This window comes from Notolepis coatsorum (assembly GCF_963971535.1).
Source record: "Notolepis coatsorum genome assembly, chromosome: 14".
NCBI classification, from domain to species: domain Eukaryota; kingdom Metazoa; phylum Chordata; class Actinopteri; order Aulopiformes; family Paralepididae; genus Notolepis; species Notolepis coatsorum.
Window position 1 is genome coordinate 104,151,089 of NC_140178.1, and position 27,436 is coordinate 104,178,524.

Genomic DNA, 27,436 nt, shown 5'->3' on the forward strand with positions numbered 1-27,436 from the left:
TGTTCGATCCTAATGTGAAAAACTGATTTTATATGTCTGCACTGTATGTGCTCATTTTATGTCCGTCTTTTTTTCTGTTGTGAAGCACTTTGAGCTGCAGTTTCTGTATGAAAGGTGCTATACAAATAAAGTTGTAGATTATTGAATGCTTTTTAATTTCGGTTATTGCTAGCTTTGTGTTTTTATGAGACCCGTGGCGCCAGATTTTCCTGTTGTGGTAATAAAGCGCTGACATGGATTGAACAGCAAGTCAGTGGAAAGTGCATTTTTGCTGGTATTAACTTTGGGCCTCCTTGTGGGAGAGTTTGTGTTTACAAACTGTATAGGCAGGGAGGTGTAGTCTGACGTCACTTTAGTTTCCATCGCGGTCCACCCATATAGGGATTTATCATTGGGAAAATGTATCATCGGCTATTGTTAATAATTCTGCCTCTTGAACATTGGCAAGCTTCCCATGTTTGCACAAAATGAGTTCCCTTCCATCACTAACATTATTGTTGAAATAAAATTCTGTGATTGATTCAAAGTGACGTCAGACTACACCTCCCTATAGGTGTGTGTGTGTGTGTGTGTGTGTGTGTGTGTGTGTGTGTGTGTGTGTGTGTGTGTGTTAAGGCTGTCCCCGAACCCTGTTTTTGGGATTCAAACTTAGTCAGGGTTTTTCAAACGAATGTTGGAACCTTCGTTTTTAACCCATTCTCCGCCGATGACGTGTTAACACATCATTCTCCGCCATGCATAATCTGCCAATGACGCGTCTTTGAGATCAATATTTCATATTTTCGTCATGGTATTCATATTTCCCCCACGGAGTCTTGGGTGATGCTGTGGGACTCGGCACAACTCTGCAACGCTTCAATACCGCCACCTGGTGGCCGATCGGCGAGTTGCCAAACAGGAAGTTGCCCAAACCGGAAGTGGTCCGTCCCCTATTTTCGTCCGGCCACTCGGTGATCGTCCCGGGGCTCAATATAGACACCGTCGATATGAATCTTTTGCCATAACTCAATAATCAACATGATTTGGACGTGTATTAGTAATATACAACCCGGAAATGGATCGCATCAATCAACATCCCATAATAGCGATCTTTTTGCTCCACTCTCATCACCCAACGCTACGAGGAGACTGGGGTGAGTTTCAGCATTTTTCTTTACCATTTTCGATACAAACTGCTCTGATCAATATATCACCCATACTACATGAATCATTTAACGTCAGTCATTGAATTATAAACGACGCCCCCCACCCTCCGTTCACCCGCAGATGACCAGTCATGACGTTTAGGAGCATGTAGAGTTGACATTTTTAATATAACGTTGATCGGTATCAAACAGCATTTGATCATCTAATATATGCATTTATGTCTATATCTCACGTTCTATGAAATACAGCAGAAAACGATAAAAACATATTTATACTCTAGACGGTATTTTAGTATGAATGTGTGAATGAAAAAGTAAAACGTTCCTACATCCTGAATGATAGATAATTGATGTTGAATGGGCCATAGTAATGTCAATTTAGCAATACAATTTAAAAAGTTATAGCCCTGCAAAGAAGGTAAACATCTCCATAGACAAATAGCGCTGGCGGAGGATGGTTTAGGATGGATATAAGCCCGGCAGAGAATGGGTTAATTAAAAAAAGAAATATCCTGGTTAGAAACGAATGAAGATGATGGATTATCCAAGTGGGGGTCCGGGGGGGGGGGGGGGGGGGGGGGGTGAGAGAGCAAGAGCATATGTATGTAGGGTATTAGATAGCAAGTATTAGGTATATATCGCTTAAACTACATTTATAATGATTCAAATGTGATTTCATTGGATGTTTACTGTTAATGCTGGTGTGTCTAATTTGATGTTATGTTTAAAAAAATATATATATATATATATATATACCCCTATTTGAATAAAGTGATTAATCTGATTAAATGAGTCTTTTTTTATTAAATCAACTTTCCAGCCCCAGACCCAGCGCAGGGAGAAGCCCCAGCCAAACTAAATCAACTTTCTTTAATGAATATAACTGAGTTTCTTTTAATACTATAATATTAGTGTAGCCTGATCTTTATCTGCAACTGTGAAGAAAAACCCCATTGGTTTAAACAGAATTAATAATAAAAAATAATAAATACCGTACTTTTCGCACTATAAGCCGCACCTGACTATAAGCCGCAGCAGCTAAATTGAATGATGTGTACATATATAAGCCGCACTGGACTATAAGCCGCATGTGTTTTAATGTTTAATTACCATATGTAAGGAGTGGAGCCTGCGGCTTAATTTGACTCAACACGGGAAACCTCACCCGACACGGAAAGGATTGACAGATTGATTGCTCTTTCTCGATTCTGTGGGTGGTGGTGCATGGCCGTTCTTATATTGAGCTTTAAGTTCCCACCTCTACAGAGAATGACTCCCATTGGGACACAATACTGTCGGACAAATAACAAGAATTAACTCATTTACAAGTTGTATTAAGTTTAGCAAATAAGGGATAAATAACATTTCAATGCAGTAAAAAAAGCAATATTTCGATTTTCGGGTTTTGTCCACATATAAGCCGCACCGTTATATAAGCCGCAGGGTCGAAAAATGGGGGAAAAAGCTGCGGCTTATAGTCCGAAAAGTACGGTAAATACAATTTATTAAAAATAAAAAATTCGAATGTTGATTTAGAATTTGAATGCCAACGTAACGAACGACGGTTCGAACGTTTGGGCTCAGCCTTCGTGTGTGTGTGTGTGTGTTACCTTGCCCTTGTGCGTCTCCTGCAGCCACTGTCTCAGTCGAATGAGACAGCTCTCCTGCAGTGGCGTGAGGTCTCCCAGGTAACGCCTGATGTAATCTGCATCCAGCTTGTCTGCAAGCAAAACATTCACAAGTCAGTCGAGTCGCCTCCATTTACAGGCGAGCACTTCCGTCGACTCCCGGCTAAACAAAGCACTTCACAATTACTAGGGTTGGGTACCGTTCACATTTGAACCGATACCGGTACCTGTGAATCAATACCGGTACCCAACGGTACCTTTTTTATAATAATTTATCATCATTATTATTTATTTAGAACAATTTGTTAATATATATTGCAGCGAGCGTTGTCTGCATCTAGGTTTGTAAAGTGTAACCACACTTGCGACCGTTTTCGGCTTGCCATTTCCCCGACTTCTTTGTTGTTGAATCAAGTCAAATCCTAGGTAAGCTTGTATTGTGGCGTGAATGTTGATGTGAACGTGCGGCACACTTCATAGGTTTAGTTTCCAGGTAAACAAAACGTTGACATCATGGGACAAAAATAATAATAATATCACTTTTTTTTTGTACAGTACCGAAATGTGGCACCGGTGGATCTCACATGAATCGGTAATCGGTACCCTTAAAAGTACCAGATTCGGAATCGGTACCCATCCCTAACAATTACAGGGACAAAGAAAATATCAATGAAGAAGATATCGTCCTTACATTAGGCCCGATGTATCAATATTTTCTCACGTGTACAAGCTTGAAAGTTGATTAAATACTGTGCCAGTTTACTTACAACACAAAATATGCAGCTGTTTCTAAGGACTCGTTATAACTTTTTTTTTACGAGCTTGATGGTGTATATTTCAAAAGCTCTCCGTACAAACTTCTGTCCGCATGATAAGTGAGGATTAAAGGTCCCCTATTGTAAAAATTGCCTTTTCCAGTGTTTTGCATTGTTTTCAAGCAATGTGGGGTTGAACCAACACTGACAAAATGTGAAATCTGTACCAAGTCCCGTTTCTGCAGTTCAGCTGAGACAATAACGCCCCCCACTAAAAAAAGCCATTCTGAATTGACTCGATCTGTGACGTGTAAGAAAACTGATCTGCCACCGCCCGCCCACAATCAACTGTGATTGGAGGGATTAGCATAACGTTGAAAGTATGAGCAAAACGGGCAAGCAGTGAGTGGAAATAATGCGGAAGCGGTTTCGACAGCAGAGTTGCCATCTTCAGCTGTTCCACTCTCAGCACTTCCTCAAAAGTGTTCGACAGTGTTCCTAATCGTTTCCTAATGATATCGTGCTCCACAAGCAATGTGCCAAAGCAGTGGCAGTTTTTGGGAGTTGCAATTCAACTGAATTTACATGAAAAGGGCATGTTTTAACTAGTGATGCCCCGATCACGTTTTTTGCCACCGATACCGATCACCGATCGTCTTGAGCCATATCGGCCGATATCGATATCGATCATTTTGGTATAAAAAAATATATTTTTATATATATATTTTTTTTTAATAAAAAATATATATTATATAATCATACTTGTAGTTATATTATCTGCGAGACATCGCCACCATGCAACAAGTCAAAATGCTCGCTATCTGCAAACAGCTCCACTGTCTGTGTGTACTCGAGTAGCCTCCAGCTACGGCCAGGATTCTCCGGCGCTGCAGCTGGACCCTATTGATCACATTCAGCATGCCCTCAGCTCGAATACGCATCGAATCAATGTTATAAGACATTGATATCAGGAGCTATCTGTAGCTACTGCTAGCTGGCTAGATAACGTTAAGACAACGCCTCAGTGAACTATTTAGTTGAATGGGACATTTCGTTTTGAACAGTGAGCTAACGTGAGCTAACGTGAGCTATCATGCACTACTAGACTATTGCTGGAGCATTTGTTGATATCAGGAGCTATCAGTAGCTAGCCGGCTAGATACCGTTAACAATGCCTCATGTATTAAACTAAAAGTGAATAGTTGACTGGGTAATTTTGTTTAAACAGTAACGGTAGCTAACGTTAGCTCACAGAGGTTGCATTACCTAGAGCAGACTATTGCTGGAGCTTGTTTACACAGGGAAGGGAGGGGCAGGAGGAGGAGCGGCAGTTTGCAGCTCCGTGTGTCTGAGACAGAACTCAGCGAGTGAGATCTCCGCTAAGAATTGGATCATGTTTTTCGATCGGTTTTCACGATCGGCGAAAATAAAGCATCGGAATTCACCAATCTCATATTTATACTGAATATCGGCCGATACCGATCGCTGGCCGATCGATCGGGGCATCCCTAGTTTTAACTAAAACATGCCACAAGACCTACAGTAGTATTTTATTTGAGTATAGTATACTAAACTTTACTTAAGTTTCTTTACACAAGCAAAAATAATCGATAAGTGGTCTCAGCATTAGACATTAGGCCAAAACACAAAAAAAAACTATTTGCACAATGAATCTGCAGTTTCAATCGTCAATGAATCTGAATCTACACATACTTAAAGGGGAACTCCAACATTTTGGGAAATTAGCTTATTTAACATCTTCCCTGGAGTTAGACAAGAAGATACATACCTTTTTTGTCTCTGTGCGTGCATTTTAGCTTTGGGAATAGACGCTCCGTTAGCATAGCTTAGCTTCATCACTGGAAGTGAGGCAGGACAGTAGCCTTACAGTGCCTTACAGTGTATTGCAAGGTCTGACATTGACCAAACTTGATATGCATGACCTTGGTGGGCTCTAGGTCAACTCCTGAAAAGGGGGTCAATGTCAGACCTTGCAATCAAAAGTTAGGGGGCGCACTGAAATTATGGCAAGGGTTATTAGCCCCCTAACTTTTGATTGCAAGGTCTGACATTGACCCCCTTTTCAGGAGTTGACCTAGAGCCCACCAAGGTCATGCATATCAAGTTTGGTCAATGTCAGACCTTGCAATACACTGTAAGGCTACTGTCCTGCCTCACTTCCAGTGATGAAGCTAAGCTATGCTAACGGAGCGTCTATTCCCAGAGCTAAAATGCACACACAGAGACAAAAAAGGTATGTATCTTCTTGTCTAACTCCAGGGAAGATGTTAAATAAGCTAATTTCCCAAAATGTTGGAGTTCCCCTTTAAGGCACTCCAGTCCGGCAGCGTGGCTACATGAGTAGAGCTCCGTGATCGGAAGATCATCCCTCCCCCTTAACACTTTCAGTGCCACGCCTCCGGTGCCCCGGAACCCCGTTGCGTGCCACCACCCACTTCAATGACAGAGCTCTCATATTTGCGAACGCATAAACTATATCTTAAATTATGGCTATGTGTCTAATATGGCCGTCGCTTATCAATGACTTGTTTGCAGTCAACATCGTCAAAACGAATTTTTTTTATATATTTATTTTTTTAAAGTTAATTTCCGTTTTATACCATTTTGAAAAACGCTAGTTTTTTGAAAGTTCCAGAACAAAATAAAGATTTGTGATAAACGCCCTTTACTGGAATACACTGGAATACACAAAACATGTTGTCATTTTTCGGCCTATTTATGAATCGTTTTCAAATAAACGCTAGATTATCGATAGTATATGTGTACTTATGCATGCTATAGAAGTGGGCTTAAAAATCGATTATCTTATTTCCTGATCGCACACACACACAGACACACATACACAGATATGGCACACGCTGATATATAGGTGAAAATAGCTCCGATTATCCCAAGACTGGTAAAATAGATTCCTTACCTCAGATCAGATGTTCTCCAAAAAGATTATTCCAATTCCTGATCACCATTCCAAATATCCATCGCGTTTATTGATCCAACGCTGGGTACTGGAAACACACATTCTCCACTGTTCTGGTGGTGGGCGATTACTTGGATCGTCTCCGGTTATTGTCTGACAAGTAAAATGTGGAAGCAGGACTTTTTTTCTCTCCATGCGTTTCATTCAATCCAATCCAATGGGGTGCATTACCATCCGGAGAGACGATAGGGGGCGGTATTTTCCCTGTTCGAGTTCAGACAGATCCCCACTGGTAACGTGAGGCTAGATTGATGGAAAATGAATGGAAATCGATAAAAAAAAAAAAAAAAACGGTTGGCATGAACTAACGAGAAATCTCGTCGCTGGCACTCAAAGTGTTAATAGGCCGATATCACTCCCTGTGTCTCCTGAGCCGTTCAGCCCTTGTGTATTGCGACGTGTGCCTGGTGCCAGTGTGTATGGCAGCCATTGAGCCTGCGTAGCCCAAGGGTTGGACACTACACAGGAGTGCAATCTCCACCCTACATTGTGGGGGAGCGCTGCGAGTGTCTAGAAAAGCGCTATATAAAATGTAATGAGCATTCACTCATAACATTCTTATGAAGAGTCAGTGCATGTGTGTGTGTTCCTGTGGGTCGCCAATCTCGCGCGTGTGTTAAACTGCATGAAAAATAAAGACTTCTAGTCTAAGAGTAATCTTTGTTTGACATTATGAATTGAAAATGGGGGACCCTGATGTAAACAAGACAAAAGTCTTTCTCTGGTCTGCATCCCCTTAACACTATGGCGTCCGTTCACAAGTATATACGTTTAGAAAAAGAGCGTTGTGGACCAGAGCCACGTATATACTCGTGGCAAGTTGTTATCGTTTTATTCCATATTTATAACGCTTATTAGGTACCCGATCCACTAGCAGGATCTTTCCACATATTTGATTTTCGAAACATGCAGTACCGGCCAGATGCCGCTTAGGGGCGCCATCGCTCCACTGCAGTATCATTGATGGGATTAAAAAAATAAATGCTTTTACAGTTCTGTGGGCGGATCATAGATCCTTGATTCCAAAAGAAGACCCTCCATCTTGGATCAGCTTGCCGAGCGTTTTTTTCAGCGTGGAATAATGGGATTCATGATTAGCCAATGTGCATATCGATCTACCAGAATCCGATGACTGGTGAGGAAATGCTGCCGGCGATCACATGGCCTGACAGTAGGATAATATTACCCCAAATTACAGCTGGATTGGACATTGTTTTATAGCGTAACATGATCGATCAGTGAAAATGCTATATTGAACGCACACTGTATTGCTAATCAATAATAGTAATCGGCGTTCCCCGCCGCCCCCATTTCATCCATAGATGCTCTGTAATAGTCCGGATGCTACGCAGTTTGTTTTATTTCATTCGTATATATACAGCAGAAATGGCGTTTGATATAACGGCGCCAACGTTTAGCCTTTTTTGCAGCCTCCTGCAGAAAAGCCTAGACGAAAAGCGCGATATACCTTATATTCACGACGCTATAAAATGACAACCAACCAATGGATTTTTATTTTCTTTAAGCCATTATGAAGGCACGGTTTATGCACTCAAGTGACAATGAGAATGGACAGATAGCAATACTATAAATGATATATAAAGCTCTTAGAAAGTACATCGGTTTGTTTACAATCCTCAATCCTAAATCGCCGCGGGGCGCCGGTCGTCATAGTGTTAACACATTGAGTGCCACGCCCCTTCCGGGAAGTGACCACTTCCGTGCCGTCCATTAACACTTTCAATGCCCACCACGTGATAACACGTGTTATCAGCCCAATGCCTGAATGCCCACCACGACAATTAGCGTGTTATTTTTTTATTAGCGATCTGAATTCATATTTCATCAACCGAGTCTCCCGTTGGTAAACCAGCCCCATCAGGAGCTCAGATGTGAAAAAAAACGCCCCCTATCGTCTCCCAGATGGTAATGCACCCTTTTGGAATGGACTCAATGAAAATGGATGAGAAAAGAAAAATCCGGAATCCACATTTTACTTCTCAGGCATGTAACCCGAGCCGATCGGATTCATGTGGACCCTCAGAACAGCGTGGAATACATATGTACAGTATGTAGCGTTGGATCAATAAAAGCAATCGATTTTTGGAATGACGATCAGGAATTGGAATGATCTTTTTGGAGAACATCTGATCTGAGGTAAGGAATCTATTTTACAAGTCTTGGGATAATCAGAGTTGTATTCGCTGAGATCTCAGCGTTCGCCCTATGTGTGATGGGTCTGTATGTGTGCGATCGCTTTGAGGAAATCAGATAATCGATTTTTCAGATTGCCTATATAGCGTGCATACGTACACATATACTATCGATAATCTAGAGTTTATTTGAAAACGATTCATAAATAGGCCGAAAAATTACGTTTGTGTATTCTAGAATATTCCAGTACAGGGCGTTTATCATGGAATCTTTTTATTTTCCTTGAAAACGAGGGCTTTTCAAAATGCTATAAAACGAAAATGAACCAATAAAAAACAATCCGCTTCGACAATGTTGACTGGAAAACGAGTCATTGATAAGCGACGGGCAGATTAGACACAGCCATCATTTAAAACATAGATTAGGCGTTATTAACGCTAACATTGAAGTGGATGGTGGGCATTCAAGCACTAAATCGTGCGCCCCCTGCTGGCACTGAAAGTGTTAACCCCATGTAAACGTAGTTGTACTTTGTAGACCTAAACCTATATTTTATAGTATAGCTATGGGTCTAATAACGCCGCAAAGTCTCATTGAGTTGCTTCTGGTCAACGTGCAAAAAACAGATTGTTTTTTCATCCGTACATTTCCGTTTTATACCGTTTTGAATATGAACATGGCGGCCGGCCGCTTCGGAGCAATTCCAGGGAAAAGACACGAAAACAGCGTTTGTGTAATTCAATAAACATGTTGTCGATTATCGGATCTTCCTGAAATCAACGCTAGATCATCACTATTATCCTTCCTCGTGCACGCATGCAATGTGATTTAGACCGGCGCCCCCCCCCCCCCACCCTCCTGCAACCCAACGGAAAACAGCCAAACAGCTATAACACAGATAGCTTCAATCGCAGTAGAAATAAATATCAGATCAACGCAAGCTTTCATATATGGTGTCCTTACCTGGTCTCTGAAGTAATGAAAAAAAAAAATCCAATAATCTCATCGCCATTCCAGTTATCCACAGGGATCGTGCCTCCGACGTTGTTGGACATTGCTCTTCAACGGGCGGGCGGGGTCAGTAGTCCAAAGCATCCCTACAAGTGTGTGTTTTGCCGGAGTGTTTAGGACCCGCCCCCATGCCACAGCTCGGTAGAGAAAAGTAACCAACACGTTTCTAACGGGGTGCATTACTGGCCGAAGGCGTTAGAGGGCGGTATAATACCGTCTGCCAGCTCAGACACACTCGGAACAGTATGCAGAAGGTGCCCTGCTGAATTATGAATGGCAATAGATAGATCTACGTTTCCGGCACTCAACCGCCGGGCGACAGAAACGTAGATCTACGCGAACGGCAGTCAATGTGTTAACAATTGTGTTGTATTGAGCCGTACTCTATTGTACCCATTCTGCAATCTGTTAATGAAGTTTTCAATCAATCAATCTTTGTTGTGTTCCCGTGTCTTGGCTCTCCCCTCTGTGTGTCGTGAGGGCAGACTGACCGTCGGGGGAGCCCGCTGGGAGCTCTGTGGAGACGCTCCCGAGGTCCTTCATGGAGGCCCCGTCCTCCCCGTCCTCCCCGTCCTCCCCGTCCTCCCCCGATGGCACCTTGGGGACGGCGGCTTTGGGGACGGGAACGGGCAGCGGGAGGCGCTGTGGGGCCGGGGGGGTCCAGCGGGGTATGTGGGTTATTCCCTGCTCCTCCAGCTCTCTCAGGTAGTACTCGATAATCTCTTTGCCCTGCGAGGGAGGGGGGGGGGGGGGGGGGGGTACTGTGAGTAAAGGTGGCCGTGTGTTTGGGTAACGCTGTGGACAAACACAGCCAGTTTGTTTATACTGTACACACACACACACACACACACACACACAGGATGCAGGACACAGAGTCAGCAGACATGAGCAGATCTCTAAACAAACCGGCACGCAAGACAATGGAGGGCGGAGATAAGAGGAGATCCTGGTTGGTGTGTACACGTACACAAACACACACACACACACACACTAGGGATGAAACGGTTACCGAACGGTTCCAATGATAACCACGGTAGAATTCCCTGACGGTTAGTAATACCATTACAATTATTTTAAAGGGGAACTATCTTATAAATGGCCTTTTTCAGTGTTTAGCATCGTTTCCTAGCTATATGGACTTATATTAATAGGATCTATGTCTCTAATTCTCATATTGTCGCATTCTTCCAATTCTCCTCTCACAATATTCACCCTCACTGAACTGAGTCATCTGAAAATGTGATGATCTGTGATGTCAGAGATGCCTCAGCTGCATAATAATGTGGCAACTCAGGCACCAGGCCACACAGTGGTTGGAGCGCAGGCTCAAAACGGCTCGAGATCTAGAGGTTGAGTACTTGATTAGAAATACAAAACAATGAATTAAAAAAAAATAAAAAATACAGAGGTGTTCCATAGACTCACAGGAATTGTGTAAAAGTGCCCAAATAGTGAAAGAAATAGTAAAATAGTTCCCCTTTAATTAGCATTAAAATAGTGTTATATATTACAGCGCTTTGAAAAACTCACGGTAAATATACTGGCCAGACGGTTCAGCGTCAGGTCAACCAGACAACAACAGTCTCCCAGACGCAGGTGCAGCAACGTGGGTTTATTTCGCCATCAAAACATGGCGCAGCAGAGACAGAGCTGTCTGCGTGTGTGTGAGTGTAGAATAATAATAATATTGTTATTATTATTAACTCATTGACCGAATTAGGACCGCTGCTGCTATGAACTAGACTATTAAAAAAAATAAAAACATTTATAATATATATATATATTTTTTATCATTTCATTTGGGCTGTGGGGGGTGCTTAACACTTTGTATGCCACGCCGGGTTTTCCTTTTTACCCCCTTGATGCCACCATCCACTCCCAATGTTAACGTTAATATCGCCTAATCTATGTTTTAAATTATCTGCCCGTTGCTTATCAAAGACACATTTTCCAGTCAACATTGGCAAGGCAGATTGTATTTTTAATCACTTCATTTCCGTTTGATAGCATTTTGAAAATCACCCGTTTTCCGGGGAAAAACAACCCATGTCTATGATAATCGCCTTTTACTGGAATATTCCAGAATGTTGTCATTTGTCTGCCTATTTATGAATAGTTTTCAAATAAACGCTAGATGATCGATAGTATATGTGTGCGCACGCACGTTCATGCCGCTCGCTGATAATAGCTGCTCTCATTTCCTGATCGCTTTTACAGTCAAAACAGCTATATCACATATCACATAAACGCTTATATCTCTGTGAAAACTAGTCTGATTATCCTAACACTGATAACATAGATTCCTTACCTGAGGTCAGATGGTATCCAAATGGTTTATTCCAATTTCCGATCGCCATTCGAAAAAATCGATAAATGTATTGATCCATCGTGTGTACAGTATAACCCATATTCGCCGTGGCTCAGAGGCTCCAGAATGAACTCTGGTAGACCCCGGCTGCATCAGTGAGAAGTAAAATGTGGAGTCAGAAATCCGTTCTCCCATTCACTTTCATTGAGTCCATTCCAAAAGGGTGATTTACCATCTGGGAGACGATAGGGGGTGCTTTTTTCACATCTGATCGCCGGCGGTCCCTGGATCTCCAACGGTAGGCTCGCGTGATGCAATATGATTTCAGATCGCTAATAAAAAAAAAAAAAAACTAGAATAGCCGTGACGTGGCATTCAACGGTCGGGTCGTAAACCCGAGAAAAGCCGCGAGTGGCGCTCAAAGTGTTAATGTAAAAGACTGACCTGAGGAAAAGGCTGCAGGGAGAAAGCACTGCAGTCTAGTAGATTTTGTGTTTTGAGCACAAAGTTCATCATAGATCTAGCCTCTTTATTTTGCTCTCAAAGTGCACCAGATTGATGCATTTAACCCATTCTTCGCCAGGCATTGTACCCTTCTTATACCATCCTCTGCCAGCTCTATTTGTCTATGGAGATGTTCACCTTCTTTGCAGGGCTATAACTTTTTAAATTGTATTGCTAAATTGACATTAATATGGCCCATTCAACATCAATTATCTATCGTTCAGGGTGTAGGAACGTTTTACTTTTTCATTCACACATTCATACTAAAATACTGTCTAGAGTATAAATATGTTTTTATCGTTTTCTGCTGTATTTCATAGAATGTGAGATAGCCATTTATGCATATATTAGATCATCAAATGCAGTTTGATAGAGATTGACGCCAGTTTAAAAATGTCAACTGTACATGATCCTAGACGTTATGACTTATCATCTGATGTTGACCGGAGGGGGGGGGGGGGGGTCGTTTATAATTCCGTGGCCCACGTTACATCATTTATGTAGTATGGGTGATATATAGATCAGAGCAGTTTGTATGGTTAATAATAATCAAAAACGCTGAAACTCACCGCAGCTTCCTCTTACCGTTGGGTGATGAGCGTGGAGCAAAAAGATCGCTATTATGGGATGTTGATCTAGATTAACCATTTCCGGGTTGTATAATACTATATACGTCCAAATAACGTTGTTTATTGAGTTATGGCAACGGATCGATTATCCAGTGTGTCGAGATGGAGTCCCGGGAGGGATAGCGAGTGGCGGACGGAATAGGGGGGACACCAAGCACTTCCGGCCCCACTTCCGGTTTGGCAACTCGCCGATCGGCCACCAGGTGGCGGTATTGAAGCGCTGTAGAGTTGAGTGGAGATCTACAGCACCAGTCATGGCTCCGTGGGTGAAATGTGAATATTGAAATATTGATCTCGATGACGTCGTAATCCGTCATTGGCAGATTAAGCATGGTGAGGAATGACGTCTTAATCAGTCAATGGCGGAGAATGGGTTAACTTTCAAATGTAAAAAAATATAAAATGTTCTGGGAGGGTGCCCCCGGACCCCCCTAGAGGCACAGCACTGCTGCTGATTTTTTTTTCAGGGGAAACACTGCACTATACACGTTGCCATTTCTTGCCTGTATACGCTATTATCCCGAAATCAAATCTATATCATAGCTATTATGTTCCAGCATGAATGCATGAAAGGGGGGGGGGGGGGGGGGGTTCGTTTCTGATTATTTGATTGTCAGTAACGGCATTCGCATTGAACACTAAAAACGGTTATCAGCCCGATCGGTATGAAAGCATTGCAGGATCAAGCTAGAATTGACGTCAAAACGTCCTTACCTGTGATCGGGAGTATTCCAAAAATAATATTCCAATTGTTTGATCGCCATCCAGTATATCCAATGTCCATTTGGTCGACGGCATAATCCACCACAACATATGGATCGGAGATATTTGACACGCTTCGATGGAACCGGCAGAACGGCTGCCCTCGCCCGACAAGGAAACATGACACCGGAGACCTGTGGCCGTCCCACAGAGAAAGATAGAAGGGTATAAAGGGTGCTCGATACCGCCGCCTAGCGCGATGCGGCCGGTATTGCACTTTTACATTCTCATGAGGATTCCCCATGTTAACCCAGAGTCCTTGTGCCTGTAATGAATAGAAATATTGAATAAAAGGAAAACGGACCAAATAACGTATATACTGTATATACGTGGTTGGCGTTCAACGGTTGTCGGACAAACACGTATGTATAATCGTTGTTGGCGGCCAATGAGTTAATTGATGAAAGCAAAAAGTGCAGTGCTGTTAATTTGAGTTGTGGTTTTCAATATAAAACTTGGAACGGATTCAGTTTGTATCAGTACTATTTGAAAATGTAACAATACCGCGATAATACTGATAATAACTGATCATTTGTCACTATAATTGTGATATAACATTTTCCATACGATTACATCTCTCACTCACTCACTCACACACAGGGCAGGTAAGGCCTGGCAAAGGGCAGATCATATAACTAAAAGTACAGTAACAACAGATCATATAACTAAAAGAGATAATATAACACTGTGTCTCAACAGCTAGCAGGCATGACTTAAGGAACACGTCAACTTTTTATGAGGTCTTTACTTTCCTGTAAACATGTTGTGACCTGTGTATTTACCACGTGGAGATTTTTTTCTTTTTTACATTTTCGTTTTCTAAGCAGATATATACTCAGAAGTATTTTTTGCCGAACCACTACTGCCTGGGCGCAGTGATTTAATCACCTCAAAAGCCCCGTTTTTCAAAAAACCACAAAACCCACGAGTATATATCTGCTTAGAAAACAAAAATGTAAATTATAATTTTTTTTTCCCCACGTGGTAAATACACAGGTCACAACATGTTTACAGGAAGGTTTTGGAGTTGTATTTGGAGTGTATTCCGTGACTATTGGGAACTTGGCTACACTGGCACACCTACTTCCAGTGAATGACGCTAAGCTAGGCTAACGGTGCGGCTGTTCCCTAAGCCTAATGCATGCACAGAGGAGAAAAGGGTATCCATCTGTTTGTCCAAGGTAGATGGCAAATAAGCGATGTTCCTTTAAGACCCCATTCCCTACTGTGGGCCTACGCATAGAGTCCTGTGTAAACAACAATCAAGTACACACATGATCGCAAACCGAGCCGTATGCGACTTGACAAACTACTCAGAGATACCAACCTTTTTCATACTACTAGCATACTGCGTCATGATACCAACCTTTTTAATACCACTAGCATACTGCTTCATGATGCCAACCTTTTTCATACTACTAGCATACTGCGTCATGATACCAACCTTTTTAATACCACTAGCATACTGCTTCATGATGCCAACCTTTTTAATACTACTAGCATACTGTGTCATGATACCAACCTTTTTAATACCACTAGCATACTGCTTCATACCATCCTTTTTAATACTACTAGCATACTGCTTCATGATACCAACCTTTTTAATACCACTAGCCTACTGCTTAATGATACCAACCTTTTTAATACCACTAGCCTACTGCTTAATGATACCAACCTTTTTAATACTACTAGCATACTGCTTCATGATACCAACCTTTTTAATACCACTAGCCTACTGCTTAATGATACCAACCTTTTTAATACTACTAGCATACTGCTTCATGATACCAACCTTTTTAATACCACTAGCCTACTGCTTAATGATACCAACCTTTTTAATACTACTAGCATACTGCTTCATGATACCAACCTTTTTAATACTACTAGCATACTGCTTCATGATACCAACCTTTTTAATACTACTAGCATACTGCTTCATGGCTAGTTTCTCTGCTGTGCTCTCGAAGCCAAAGAAGGACTTAATGTCCAGACTGGCCGTCTGTTCAAAACATGTCCATTCCTCATTCTCCGGGTGAACCTATAGAGGACACAAACATCACAACACAGACGACATGAACGCTTAAAGCCATACAGGAAGACCAATATTAAAATGAGAGTTATCCCAAAGTCCTTAGATATTAATGAGAAAATGTGTAGTAGAGGCTGACCGTGTAGTTGCAGAGCTCGTAGACGATGACCCTGTTGGAGAAGGTGTCGTTGCGGACCTCGATGCGAAGCGTCCTCTCCCTGCGGCTCAGCGTGTTCTTCTGGATGAAGTAGAGGAAATCCACACCGGCGAGCTGCGCGCAGACACGCAACACATTTCCACGTTAAGACACCGCAAAACCTCAAGCTGCACGCAGACACGCAACACATTCCCACGTTAAGACACCGCAAAACCTCAAGCTGCACGCAGACACGCAACACATTCCCACGTTAAGACACCGCAAAACCTCAAGCTGCACGCAGACACGCAACACATTCCCATGTTAAGACACCGCAAAACCTCAAGCTGCACGCAGACACGCAACACATTCCCACGTTAAGACACCGCAAAACCTCAAGCTGCACGCAGACACGCAACACATTCCCACGTTAAGACACCGCAAAACCTCAAGCTGCACGCAGACACGCAACACATTCCCACGTTAAGACACCGCAAAACCTCAAGCTGCACGCAGACACGCAACACATTCCCACGTTAAGACACGGCAAAACCTCAAGCTGTGCGCAGACACGCAACACATTCCCACGTTAACACTTTCAGTGCCCATGACGTCATATGACGTTTTATCAGCCCAATGCCTGAATGCCCACGACATGTATTAGCGTTTTATTTTTTTATTAGCGATCTGATTTCATATTTCATCAACCCAGTCTCCCGTTGGTACAGCAGCTCCTCCAGCAGCTCAGAATGGAAAAAAGCGAGGGCGGCTACGTGGTGCAGTGGGCAAGGCGCTCACCACGAATACTGGAGGCTGGGCTCAAACAGATCATCTCCCTGTTCGAGCCCAGCGCTCCACATTGCTTTCAGTTTAGCTGGTCGTCCGCACTAATACACATTGGCAGTATTAGGGGGAGGGAAACTGATGGGTGGGGATCGGGCGTTGTGGACAGTGAGGCCTAACAAAAATAATGGTTGGTTTCAGATTGCCGACCGACCCTGCCGATTTAGGTGCGACCCAATATATTTTATGAGTTTTAAAAAAAAATTATATATAAAAAAAAAAAAAAAATCAGATTTTTTTTTTTTTTTTTTTAAGAATAAAGTTTCATAGAAATCTTAGTCAAACATTTAGTATTATGGATATTAAACATGCTGGCAGAGTACATGCATCCATGTTGTTGTGAACATTTTAATTAAATAAAGAAATTCCCTATCCATAGTCGCCGTGGGAAAGAATAAAATAAAAAAATAAAATAAAATAAATTCCCTACCTACCCATGGCCAAACTGACAACCAACCTGAAACCAACTATTATTTTTGTTAGGCCTGACTCCTACAGGTCGGTTGGTGCGCCTGCGCAGTAGAATCAGGAAGCGACGGGGGCGGGGCCCCTCCAAAGCCCAGACCCCCGACGCTGAAAGATCGAGCCGCGCAGGTGGAAAGATGCGACTGCTGTTACCTCGAGTATCGGAGGGGACTCGTGCTATGTATGACTTAGTCCACATTGCAGCCGGCTTGTGGGAGGCAAGAAACAGCGTTCGAGACAGGGGAGGGTTGAATTGGACGATACGAAATTGGGATGGGAGAAAAATTGAAAATGGGAGAAAAAGTGGATCAAAAAATAAGAATGGAAAAAAGTGCCCCCTATCGTCTATCCCTGAGTAACTGCACTTCAGTCGCTTAGACTGACCTGGGATCAGTCGATATGTAGAGGCGGAGCCAGCTGGCTCCTTGAGCTGGCAAGCTGTCTGCTCAACATGGAAGTCATCGCAAGACGGGAATCAGCCTGGAATATATATTCACAGTAGCCAATCGATAGTAGTAGTGATCGATATTTGGAATGGCGATCAGGAATTGGAATGATCTTTTTGGAGAACATCTGATCTGAGGTAAGGAATCTATTTGACCAGTCTTGGGATAATCAGAGTTGTATTCGCTGAGATCTCAGCGTTTGCCCTATGTGTGTGTGTGTTTGTGCGCGATCGCTGATGAGGAAATCAGATCATCGATTTTTCAGCTTGCGTCTCCAGCGTGCATACGTACACTATCGATAATCTAGCATTTATTTGAAAACCATTCATAAATAGGCCGAAAAATTACACTGTTTTTGTGTATTCTAGAATATTCCAGTAAACGTCTTTTATCATGGAATCTTTATATTTTTCTTGAAAACGAGGGCTTTTCAAAATGCTATAAAACGAAAATGAACCGATAAAAAAACAATCCGCTTCGACAATGTTGACGAAAACGAGTCATTGATAAGCGACGGGCAGATTAGACACATAGCCATCATTTAAAACATAGATTAGGCGTTATTAACGCTAACATTGAAGTGGATGGTGGGCATTCAACCGGTAAATCAAGGTTAAGCTTGGGCTCTGAAAGTGTTAAGACGCGGCAAAACCTCAACCTGCTCGCAGACACGGAACACATTCCCACGTTAAGACAACGCAAAACCTCCACTCACCGCCGCTCGCAGGTAAAGAATAGTGAACTAATTCAACACCGATAATGATAATGAACACCGTAATGGCCTAATAACGCCATTGAAACATAGCAAACTAGTCGAAGTCGACAAAAGGCTGATTATTACTCTCTCGTGGCAATTAAAAAGAATAACTGGCGGTGAGAATATTATTAACTCGCTTCCGGGACAGCGGTGTCAAAGTCCTTTCACATGACCGGTCGTCAGCCAACCCGTTAGGCCTAACAAAAATAATGGTTGGTTTCAGGTTGCCGACCGACCCTGCCGATTTAGGTGCGACCCAATATATTTTATGAGTTTAAAAAAAAAATTATATATTAAAAAAAAAAATCTGTTTTTTTTTTTTTTTGTTTTTTTTTAGAATAAAGTTTCATAGAAATCTTAGTCAAACATTTAGTATTATGGATATTAAACATGCTGGCAGAGTACATGCATCCATGTTGTTGTGAACATTTTAACCCTTTCACTGCCACACGACAGCCGGTTAACCCTTTCACTGTGACAATACAGAAGGTTAGCCCTTTACTATCACACAACCGACGGCGATGCTCCATCATTAGCATCATTAGCTCCGCATCCGCGGAGCTAATGATGCTAATGATGGAGCATCGCCGTCGGTTGTGTGATAGTAAAGGGCTAACCTTCTGTCGTGTGGCAGTGAAAGGGTTCATTAAATAAAGAAATTCCCTATCCATAGTCGCCGTGGGAAAGAATAAAAAAAAAAAAAAAAAAAAAAAAAATTCCCTACCTACCCATGGCCAAACTGACAACCAACCTGAAACCAACTATTATTTTTGTTAGGCCCTACCCATGTGCCAGTTTGCTACGCGCTAAGACAAGAAGACAGAGAGGTCGGGTACCCTCTTGAGCAGCCTCGGGGCGTCCACGGCCACCATGCAGCGCCTCTCCGTCACCGTGGTGGAGCCGTCCTCGCTGTGGCTCTCCGAGATCACCTCGCTGTCCACAAACACCGGGATCAGGGGGCACTTGGGGAACCTCCTGACGTAGGCCTGGCGGGGGGAGACGGAGAGAGAGAGAGAGAGAGAGAGAGAGAGAGAGATAGAGGTGGAGAGACAGACAGAGAGACAGATGGAGACAGACAGATGGAGACAGACAGAGAGATGGATAGACAGAGACAGAGAGAGACAGATGGAGACAGACAGAGAGAGACAGATGGAGACAGACAGAGAGAGAGAGATGGATAGACAGAGACAGAGAGAGAGATGGATAGACAGAGAGATGGAGAAGGGGTCAAAGTGGATAACGGCAATTGGATTGCGCCGATACATTTTACGACGAGGAACATTATACAGCATGTGGTCTCTGTGGGTAAAGGTTCGACCACATTTAATGGCTGTTGGCTTTAGATGTTCATAAAGAATAACACACGTTAGAGAGGTCCTTGTTCTCCGTGGCGGACAGACCGCCAGCCTGGTCGGTGCCGTTTACAGCTCGCTCTCTCGTCTTTTATGGCTCTTGCGCCATAAAGAATGGATCGTCGCTCCGGAGGAAATGACACCGGGGACTCAATATAGTGTAGCTTGTGAAAACTCTCCGCGGGGGCACAACAGGGCCTGTGTGGGACCGCAGCCAAGTGGCCAGCGGGACTCGACCCAGCTGCTGTTTATAGTGCGCGGGGCGGCTAATCTCTCTCCAAAGGGCCGTGTGTGTGTTTATCAAACATTCCAAGGACCTCGGACGTCAGTGGCCAATTTGGCGGTTACACTCGCTGACCGCCTTCAGCGAGAAAACACGACATGTGATTTTGTGTCATCGAATCAATAAAGAGTCCAAGATCAGACATCGTTCACAGAGAGAATCGAGGAACGATACAACTCCAAATGTTTTGGGCTGTTGTGGATCACTTGGAATGTGGATGTGATGTATCATAATAAAGTATTCAACCTCTACTATATTTCACTATGAATGAACACAACACTCACAACTTACCATCTTTAGATAATAAAGTACTCAACATCTACCATCTTTAGCTATGAGTGAACACAACACTAACTTACCATCTTTAGATAATAAAGTACTCAACCTCTACTGTATTTAACTATGAATGTACACAACACTCCCAACTTACCATCTTTAATAAAGTACTCAACCTCTACTGTCTTTAACTATGAATGAACACAAAATGTCTCAGAAGAGTTACATGGTTCTTCGTCTGAGGTACTCAATTGGAAAGAAGAAATCCTGGCTTCCTGGTTGAATTGCGATCATAACTTTGTGTTGCATAACAAACACTGTACATTGTGACAATTACCCTTCCTTGTTTCTAGGCATACTGAAACCATTATCTCCCCCTTCCCCATCCAAGCTACACACAAAGGAAGTATAGAGTATATCAAACAAGTGGGCTTCAGTTAGATAGCTGGCTGTGAGTATCGTCTCTTGTCTCAAAGCTACAATGACTCCCTTGAGAAGACTAAATGAAACCAGCGTCTTGACATTTAAGCCCTGCAAACGGTGAAATGTGTCGAGTGCAACTTCTAAATATTCAGCCTATCCTACGTTTGCAGTTACTATACAGTACAGCCAGCCAGTCTTCATGGTTACAGCCAGTCTTCTCATCCTCTAACCTCATCCTGACATTCAGGTCCAACCTGCCTTCAAGAGCTTCTCATCCTCCAAACCTCATCCAGGAACACTTCGGTGCAACCTGCCTTCAAGAGATTCTCATCCTCCAAACCTCATCCAGGAACACTCCGGTGCAACCTGCCTTCAAGAGCTTCTCATCCTCCAAACCTCATCCTGACACCCGGGTCTAACCTGCCTTCAAGAGCTTCTCATCCTCCAAACCTCATCCAGGAACACTCAGATCCAACCTGCCTTCAGGAGCTTCTCAGCCCTCAAACCTCATCACGGACACTCACTGTGCCCTGGACAAGGCTGAAATCTATGGCCAGTGTTTCCCCTACCATTGCCTTGGCGGGGCGGCCCGCCCGCGTCTATTCGAATAACAACCGGTTCATGCTTCCGCGTTCGCGTTTTGCGCTCCGATTGGCCACTGATGTTTCTGGTCGCACCAATCGTGTGACGGCAAGTTTTTTCGCCGGTTAAGCTTAGGCACTCTTTCGAAGTTGGTTAAGGTTAGAGTTTGTCTTAGAGCAAGGCGATAGAACGCCAGCCCTGATTCCAAACTCTAACCTTAACCAACTTCGAAAGAGTTGCCTAAGCTTAACCAGTGATAAACTAGGCGTTAGGTAGTTTGCTGCTGGTCGAGGCGGAAATGGGCGCGTCACGCGATTGGGCGCACATGTCACATGACCAGAAACGTCAGTGGCCAATCAGATCGCACCAGAAACGGCAGTGGCCAATCAGATTCGCAAAACGCGAACGCGGAAGCATGAACCGGTTGGTATTCGAATAGACGTTGAAATTCGAAATAACGTTGGCAAGCTAGCTAAATTATATAAAAACGAACTGGATATTATAAGTTGATATATGAACTGGAAAGTTCATATAAGCCATTCTCCATTTCTGTGTGTGCGCGTGCCCATCAATTCTAGTTTGATATTTGGCCAGATAATGTTGACACCACGTATCCGTGACACGCGCGCCCCGCGACAACCCTAGTAGTTTTGGGGGGCCTACCACCCCCCCTGAAAATAATCCTAGGGGAAACACTGAGCTCCCTGAAACAATTAGGGCCTCTGACTAATCTTATTTTTTTATATACACATCCACAGAGCTTTTACAAAGGTGCGCAATAAAAGTATGGCTTTCCCCAACCCAAAAAAAAGATAAGATTCATGAATTTAACATTTAAAAAATATTTGCGGGTCCAAAATGTTGTTATTTACATGTATCCCCTCCCTACTTCCGCATGTGGAATGCACCTGATGGAAAAACGACATGCTGGTGCTCTAGTCTAGTGCAACAACTAGTGGCTGGAAGTTATCTATAGCACCTTTAAGACTATGAACAGACAATATATACAGGATTAAGAGGGTTGTGGTGTTTGTTGCGTTGTGTAAATTACCGATCAATCAATAATAGCAAATGGTCCCTTCCCATTTCAATATATTTATCACTGGCCTCCATGCCCCCCCCCTCCAGCTTCCGCCTTCTCCTTACAGGCGGGCCTGCTGAGTTTCCCTATAAACAGACGTCTGTGTACTCTTGATACAGAGAAGCCTAGTAGTAACATCAGTAGTAACATCAGTAGACAGCGTGAAAGACGTCATTTTTAAGGTATTTAAAAGTCAGGGTCTGCGAATTTTCCACCTCGATATGTCAGGTCACCAGTGACGAAAAATTGGGAACCTCCGTTTAAGTGACAGTGTTTTTTTTTTTGTTTTTTTTACAGTGTCGACGACCGTTAATGGAAACGTATGAAAGGAAGACAGTGTTTGGTGTCAAAGCCACAGCTGCAGTTAGTGATGCAGATGAAAAAATACATGAAGAATACACAGACGCAACATAACGCCCCTTAAACTGGCTACAGAACATTACGCAACACCATGGCTTAATAGATAACCACTGAAAGAACATCTGCAGCAGGAAGGCGTGGGGGAGACGGGGGGAAACACCAATGTAAATGAATGAGGAAATAATAGCCACAGAGATGAATATTCAGTTAACCCTTTCACTGCCGCGCTACCAAACGGTTAACCCTTTTCACTGCGACAATACACAGAAGGTTAACCCTTTCCGTCAGTTGTGTGATAGTAAAGGGTTAACCGGCTGTCATGTGGCAGTGAAAGGGTTAAGATGTAAACAACTTGTGCACAGTACGTCGGCGTCCTGTCCCCTTGCACCCGGTTTAAAAAAAGGCATACTTTACGGTTCCTCACGTGCTGCGTTACAGCTCAAAACTGAAAGGGTCTCTTGACCGAAACTAGGGGTCTTTTAAAACGGCAGGGTAGCAAGCTACAGGTTGACAAGCCACTAACTACTAAGATATTCGATTAACGTGGGAAGAGAGGAGAGGTAATGAGAGTGGAGTGGAGATATAATTACTCTTAACAAATGCATGGTGTATTTAGTCCGGAGGCAAAGGGCTACTGCAGTGACCAGAAACAAGGTTTTTAAAAGCAGGGTAGCAAGCTACAGGTTGACAAGCCACTAACTACTAAGATATTAAATTAATGGAGGAGAGGAGAGGTAATTAGTGGAGTGGAGACTAGAGGAGATATAATTAACTCTAGTCTATACTATACAATTATTCTAACAAATGCACAGTGTTTTAGTCTGGAGACAAAGGCCAACTGCAGTAAGTGACCTCACCAGAGGAAAATCTTCAACATTACATAATCCAGTGTCCTGAGAGAGAGGCATGAGGCAACTATGAACAGACATGAGTGTTCTGTTTTTTGGCAGCTCGGAAAGCTTTTCCCCGCAGCTCGACAAAAACAGCAACCACAACAAACAAAAACAACAACTTACCGCCATTATCAACTCAAATGGTTGTTTGTAGACCCTCACGGGTGACTGGTATTCTTGAACCATGGCTGTAGCTCAACCACTGGGCAACCCTGTGTCACACAACCGTAGACAAATACAGGTTTTGATCAAAATACCATATGGGGGGGAAAAGAGGGGCACAACATAACAATCACCAGGCAGACTGTTGCATGGCCTGTGGGGAAAACAAGTTGACAGGAACAAGAGAAACGCTGCATCATCAACTGTAAACAGATGGGCTACAATCATGTTAGGTGGGTCAATTGTATGGGAAATAATAAACAATATAGCCCAGGCTGCTTCTACACACCCACTGTCAAAAGACGGGAAGCCCTTAAGTGTCTGCCCATTTCATTCCACACACCATTTTAATGTTAATTATAATACTGTAAAGCATCTGGATTGGTTGAAAACTGTATTAACAGATTGCAGAATGGGTACAGTACAGTTCAATACATAAAATTGTTAAGGGGATGCAGACCAGAGAAAGACTTTCGTCTTGTTTACATCAGGGGCCCCCATTTTCAATTCATCATGGACAAGCAAGAGTTGTACGTTAACGTCTATGAATGGAAATTGGGGGACCCTGATGTAAACAAGACGAACGTCTTTCTCTGGTCTGCATCCCCTTAACAATTGTGTGTATTGATCTGTACTGTATTGTACCCATTCTGCAATCTGTTAAATAGAGTTTTTAATCAATCAATCAAAACGTTTAACATTAGCTTGAGCTAACCTTTTGTCAATCAAGTTGTAACGTGTTCAATAAATTGATTTGCTTGCTCTTTGCCTCGTCTTGTTGTCTTATTGTTATTATACACGCTGTGTGATTTGATATGCTTTTTCTTGTTATCTATGTTATGTACACTCGACGTGACTGTGTGTATATGAGGGGAAACCTCAGTTACCTTTCGAGTTTATTAGTAAATAAAGGTTTGACATGAAATGAAACGCTGCTGTACATCATGATGAAACCCTTCGCCCGAAATGAGAAACGCTAATAATCCCAAAGTTTAGGTGAGGCTATAGCTAACACTGCTATGTTTGTTACATTTCCCTGGAAACCATTAGAAATTATGAAATTGAACAACTTACCGCAAATCGGACAATGTTGATTTTCGGTGTAGTAGCGTTAACGACGGCTAACGTTAATAATAAGTAAAAACTTTCGGTTTTGTAGTCACGCTTTCAGCGGATCTATCTGTGCTCTAAATCAACCATCTTCTAATAATCGTCAGGCACAACAACAAAATCATCAAAATATCGTTACAATTCACACCGGTTTTGAAACAATTGTGTTAAGAAGTGAAGCGGTTGTTGTCCTCGACGCCGCGCTGACAGCCAGTCGGTAACGTGACACGTCATTTTCTACGTGGCTCCGCCTCCATTTTCTGTTGGAGAGAGTAGGGTCCAGCTGCACCCGCGGAGCGAGCCCCTCACTAGTAGGTTGCTAAAGATTGATTGATTGATTGATTGATTGATTGATTGATTGATTGATTGATTGATTGATTGAAAACTTTATTAACAGATTGCAGAATGGGTACAATACAGTACAGCTCAATACACACAATTGGGGGATGCAGACAAGAGAAATACTTTTGTCTTGTTTACATCAGGGTCCCCCATTTTCAATTCATCAGGACATATACATCCATGACATACAGATAGACAGTACTGCTACATCTATACATTTATGACATACCAGATTTGCAAATACAGTACTGTTTGTGATACAAAAAGAGTCCAGAAAAGAGAGTATATACATTTGACGTAAAAACTACATTGGAGGAGGTTGGGTGGGGTTGGGGGGGGGGGGGGGGGGGGGGTTGGGTAGGAGGGGGGGGGTGGACACTGTACAACTGTACAAGCAAAACTGTATATTGGAATATTGACAACCATACTAGGTAATTTACTGTACATTGGAGGGGGTTGGGGAGGGGGGGAACACTGTACAAACAAGCAAAACTGTACATTTGAATATTGACAAAACCATACTAGGTAATTTACTGTACATTGGAGGGGGTTGGGTTAGGACATTTACAGGGGCCAGTTTCGAATTGCAGTCACCCGTAGGTGTTCTTTGAGAGTGGTTTTGAAAGTGGGTAGTGATTCACATTCCTTTACAGCTACAGCTATGCCTCCTAAAGTGTGAACACGGAAGTGAATGAATGAATGAATGAATGAAAACTTTATTTAACAGATTGCAGAATGGGTACAATACAGTACGGCTCAATACACACAATTGTTAAGGGATGCAGACCAGAGAAAGACTTTCGTCTTGTTTACATCAGGGTCCCCCATTTTCAATTCATAGTGACATTTATGACATACACAACATACATGACATGTATGGCATAGGGACATACATGACATACAGGTATTTAGTACTGTTACATTTGTGACATATACAATATTCAAATATACAGTACTGTTACCCATAGATCCTGACAGAGTATATACATATGATGGGGAGGGGACTGTACATTAGGAGGGGGTGGGTGGGTGGGTGGGAGAGAAATATACATGCGGTGGGGAGAGAATATATACACGGTGGGGAGGAGACTGTACATTTGGAGGGGGTGGGTGGGTGGGAGAGAAATATACATACGGCGGGGAGCAAATATATACATGCGGTGGGGAGGAGACTGTCTTTTAGGTGGGGGTGGGGGGTTTGGACATTTACGGTGGCCAGTTTAGAATTGCAGCCTCCCGTAGGTGCTCTTTAAGAGCGGTTTTGAATGTGGGTAGGGATTCACATTCCTTTACAGCTTTGGGTAGGGCGTTCCACATTGATGTGGCATAATTGCGAAACGTGTTTAGTCCCTTGTTTGAGCCGAATCTGGGTTTAACATGATTTGTTGAGCTTCCTCTGGTGTTGTGGTCGTGGTATTTACTGACCTTTGGGAAGTATTTTGACATGTATATGGGTACCTTAGTCGTATAGTGTATCTTGTAGACCAGGCCCATTGCAAGTTGCTGTACTCTGTCGTCTACTCTAAGCCATCCTAGGTTGTCAAAGTGGGCAGGGGTGAGGTGGGTTCTAGGGGTAAGGTCAAGTAGAGGTTAATGTTTTTAAATATTTTTTTTGTAGCCAAGAGTAAAGACCATAACCCTATCAAAAACAGTAGTCAAAGTGTATATTTTCATTTTTACCAATGTTTTATACGATTTATCGGAAATACGAAATTATCGGAAAATGCTAATTATTGTAAAAACCGCAAGGAAATGACTAAATCCAGATTAAACCCTGCCATTGGAAAGAGGAGCATGTTCCCTATCCATAGATGTATGATTTGGCCATAATAAGGCCAAGGTCAAGTTCAAGGTCAAATATGAATTTATAATTAAAATCGATTATCATTCATTACTGTATCTACAAATCCTTCTGTTTAATCATCTTCCCTTTATTCATTTGCTTAGATTTTTTGTACACATTATCTCAATAAGGTGGTGAATGAGCTCAGTGAGCATTTTC

At 42.8% G+C, this 27,436-nt stretch overlaps 1 protein-coding gene across 2 annotated transcripts in view; it reads right to left on the reverse strand.

The window, feature by feature from the left end:
• The window catches only part of LOC311241018 (SEC14-like protein 1), a 78,153-nt gene extending 52,872 nt beyond the window's left edge, over positions 1 to 25,281 (reverse strand). For both annotated transcript variants that reach the window (XM_084329676.1, XM_084329675.1), the window contains exons 1-7: positions 25,057 to 25,281; positions 23,944 to 24,032; positions 19,407 to 19,556; positions 16,063 to 16,194; positions 15,804 to 15,932; positions 10,183 to 10,420; positions 2,756 to 2,865 (exon numbers count right to left, since the gene is read on the reverse strand). In XM_084329676.1, coding sequence (XP_084185802.1) covers positions 2,756 to 2,865; positions 10,183 to 10,420; positions 15,804 to 15,932; positions 16,063 to 16,194; positions 19,407 to 19,556; positions 23,944 to 24,006 — 822 coding nt within the window. In that variant the 5' untranslated portion in view covers positions 24,007 to 24,032; positions 25,057 to 25,281. The remainder of the gene's footprint in view (positions 1 to 2,755; positions 2,866 to 10,182; positions 10,421 to 15,803; positions 15,933 to 16,062; positions 16,195 to 19,406; positions 19,557 to 23,943; positions 24,033 to 25,056) is intronic.
• Positions 25,282 to 27,436: the final 2,155 nt, after the last annotated feature.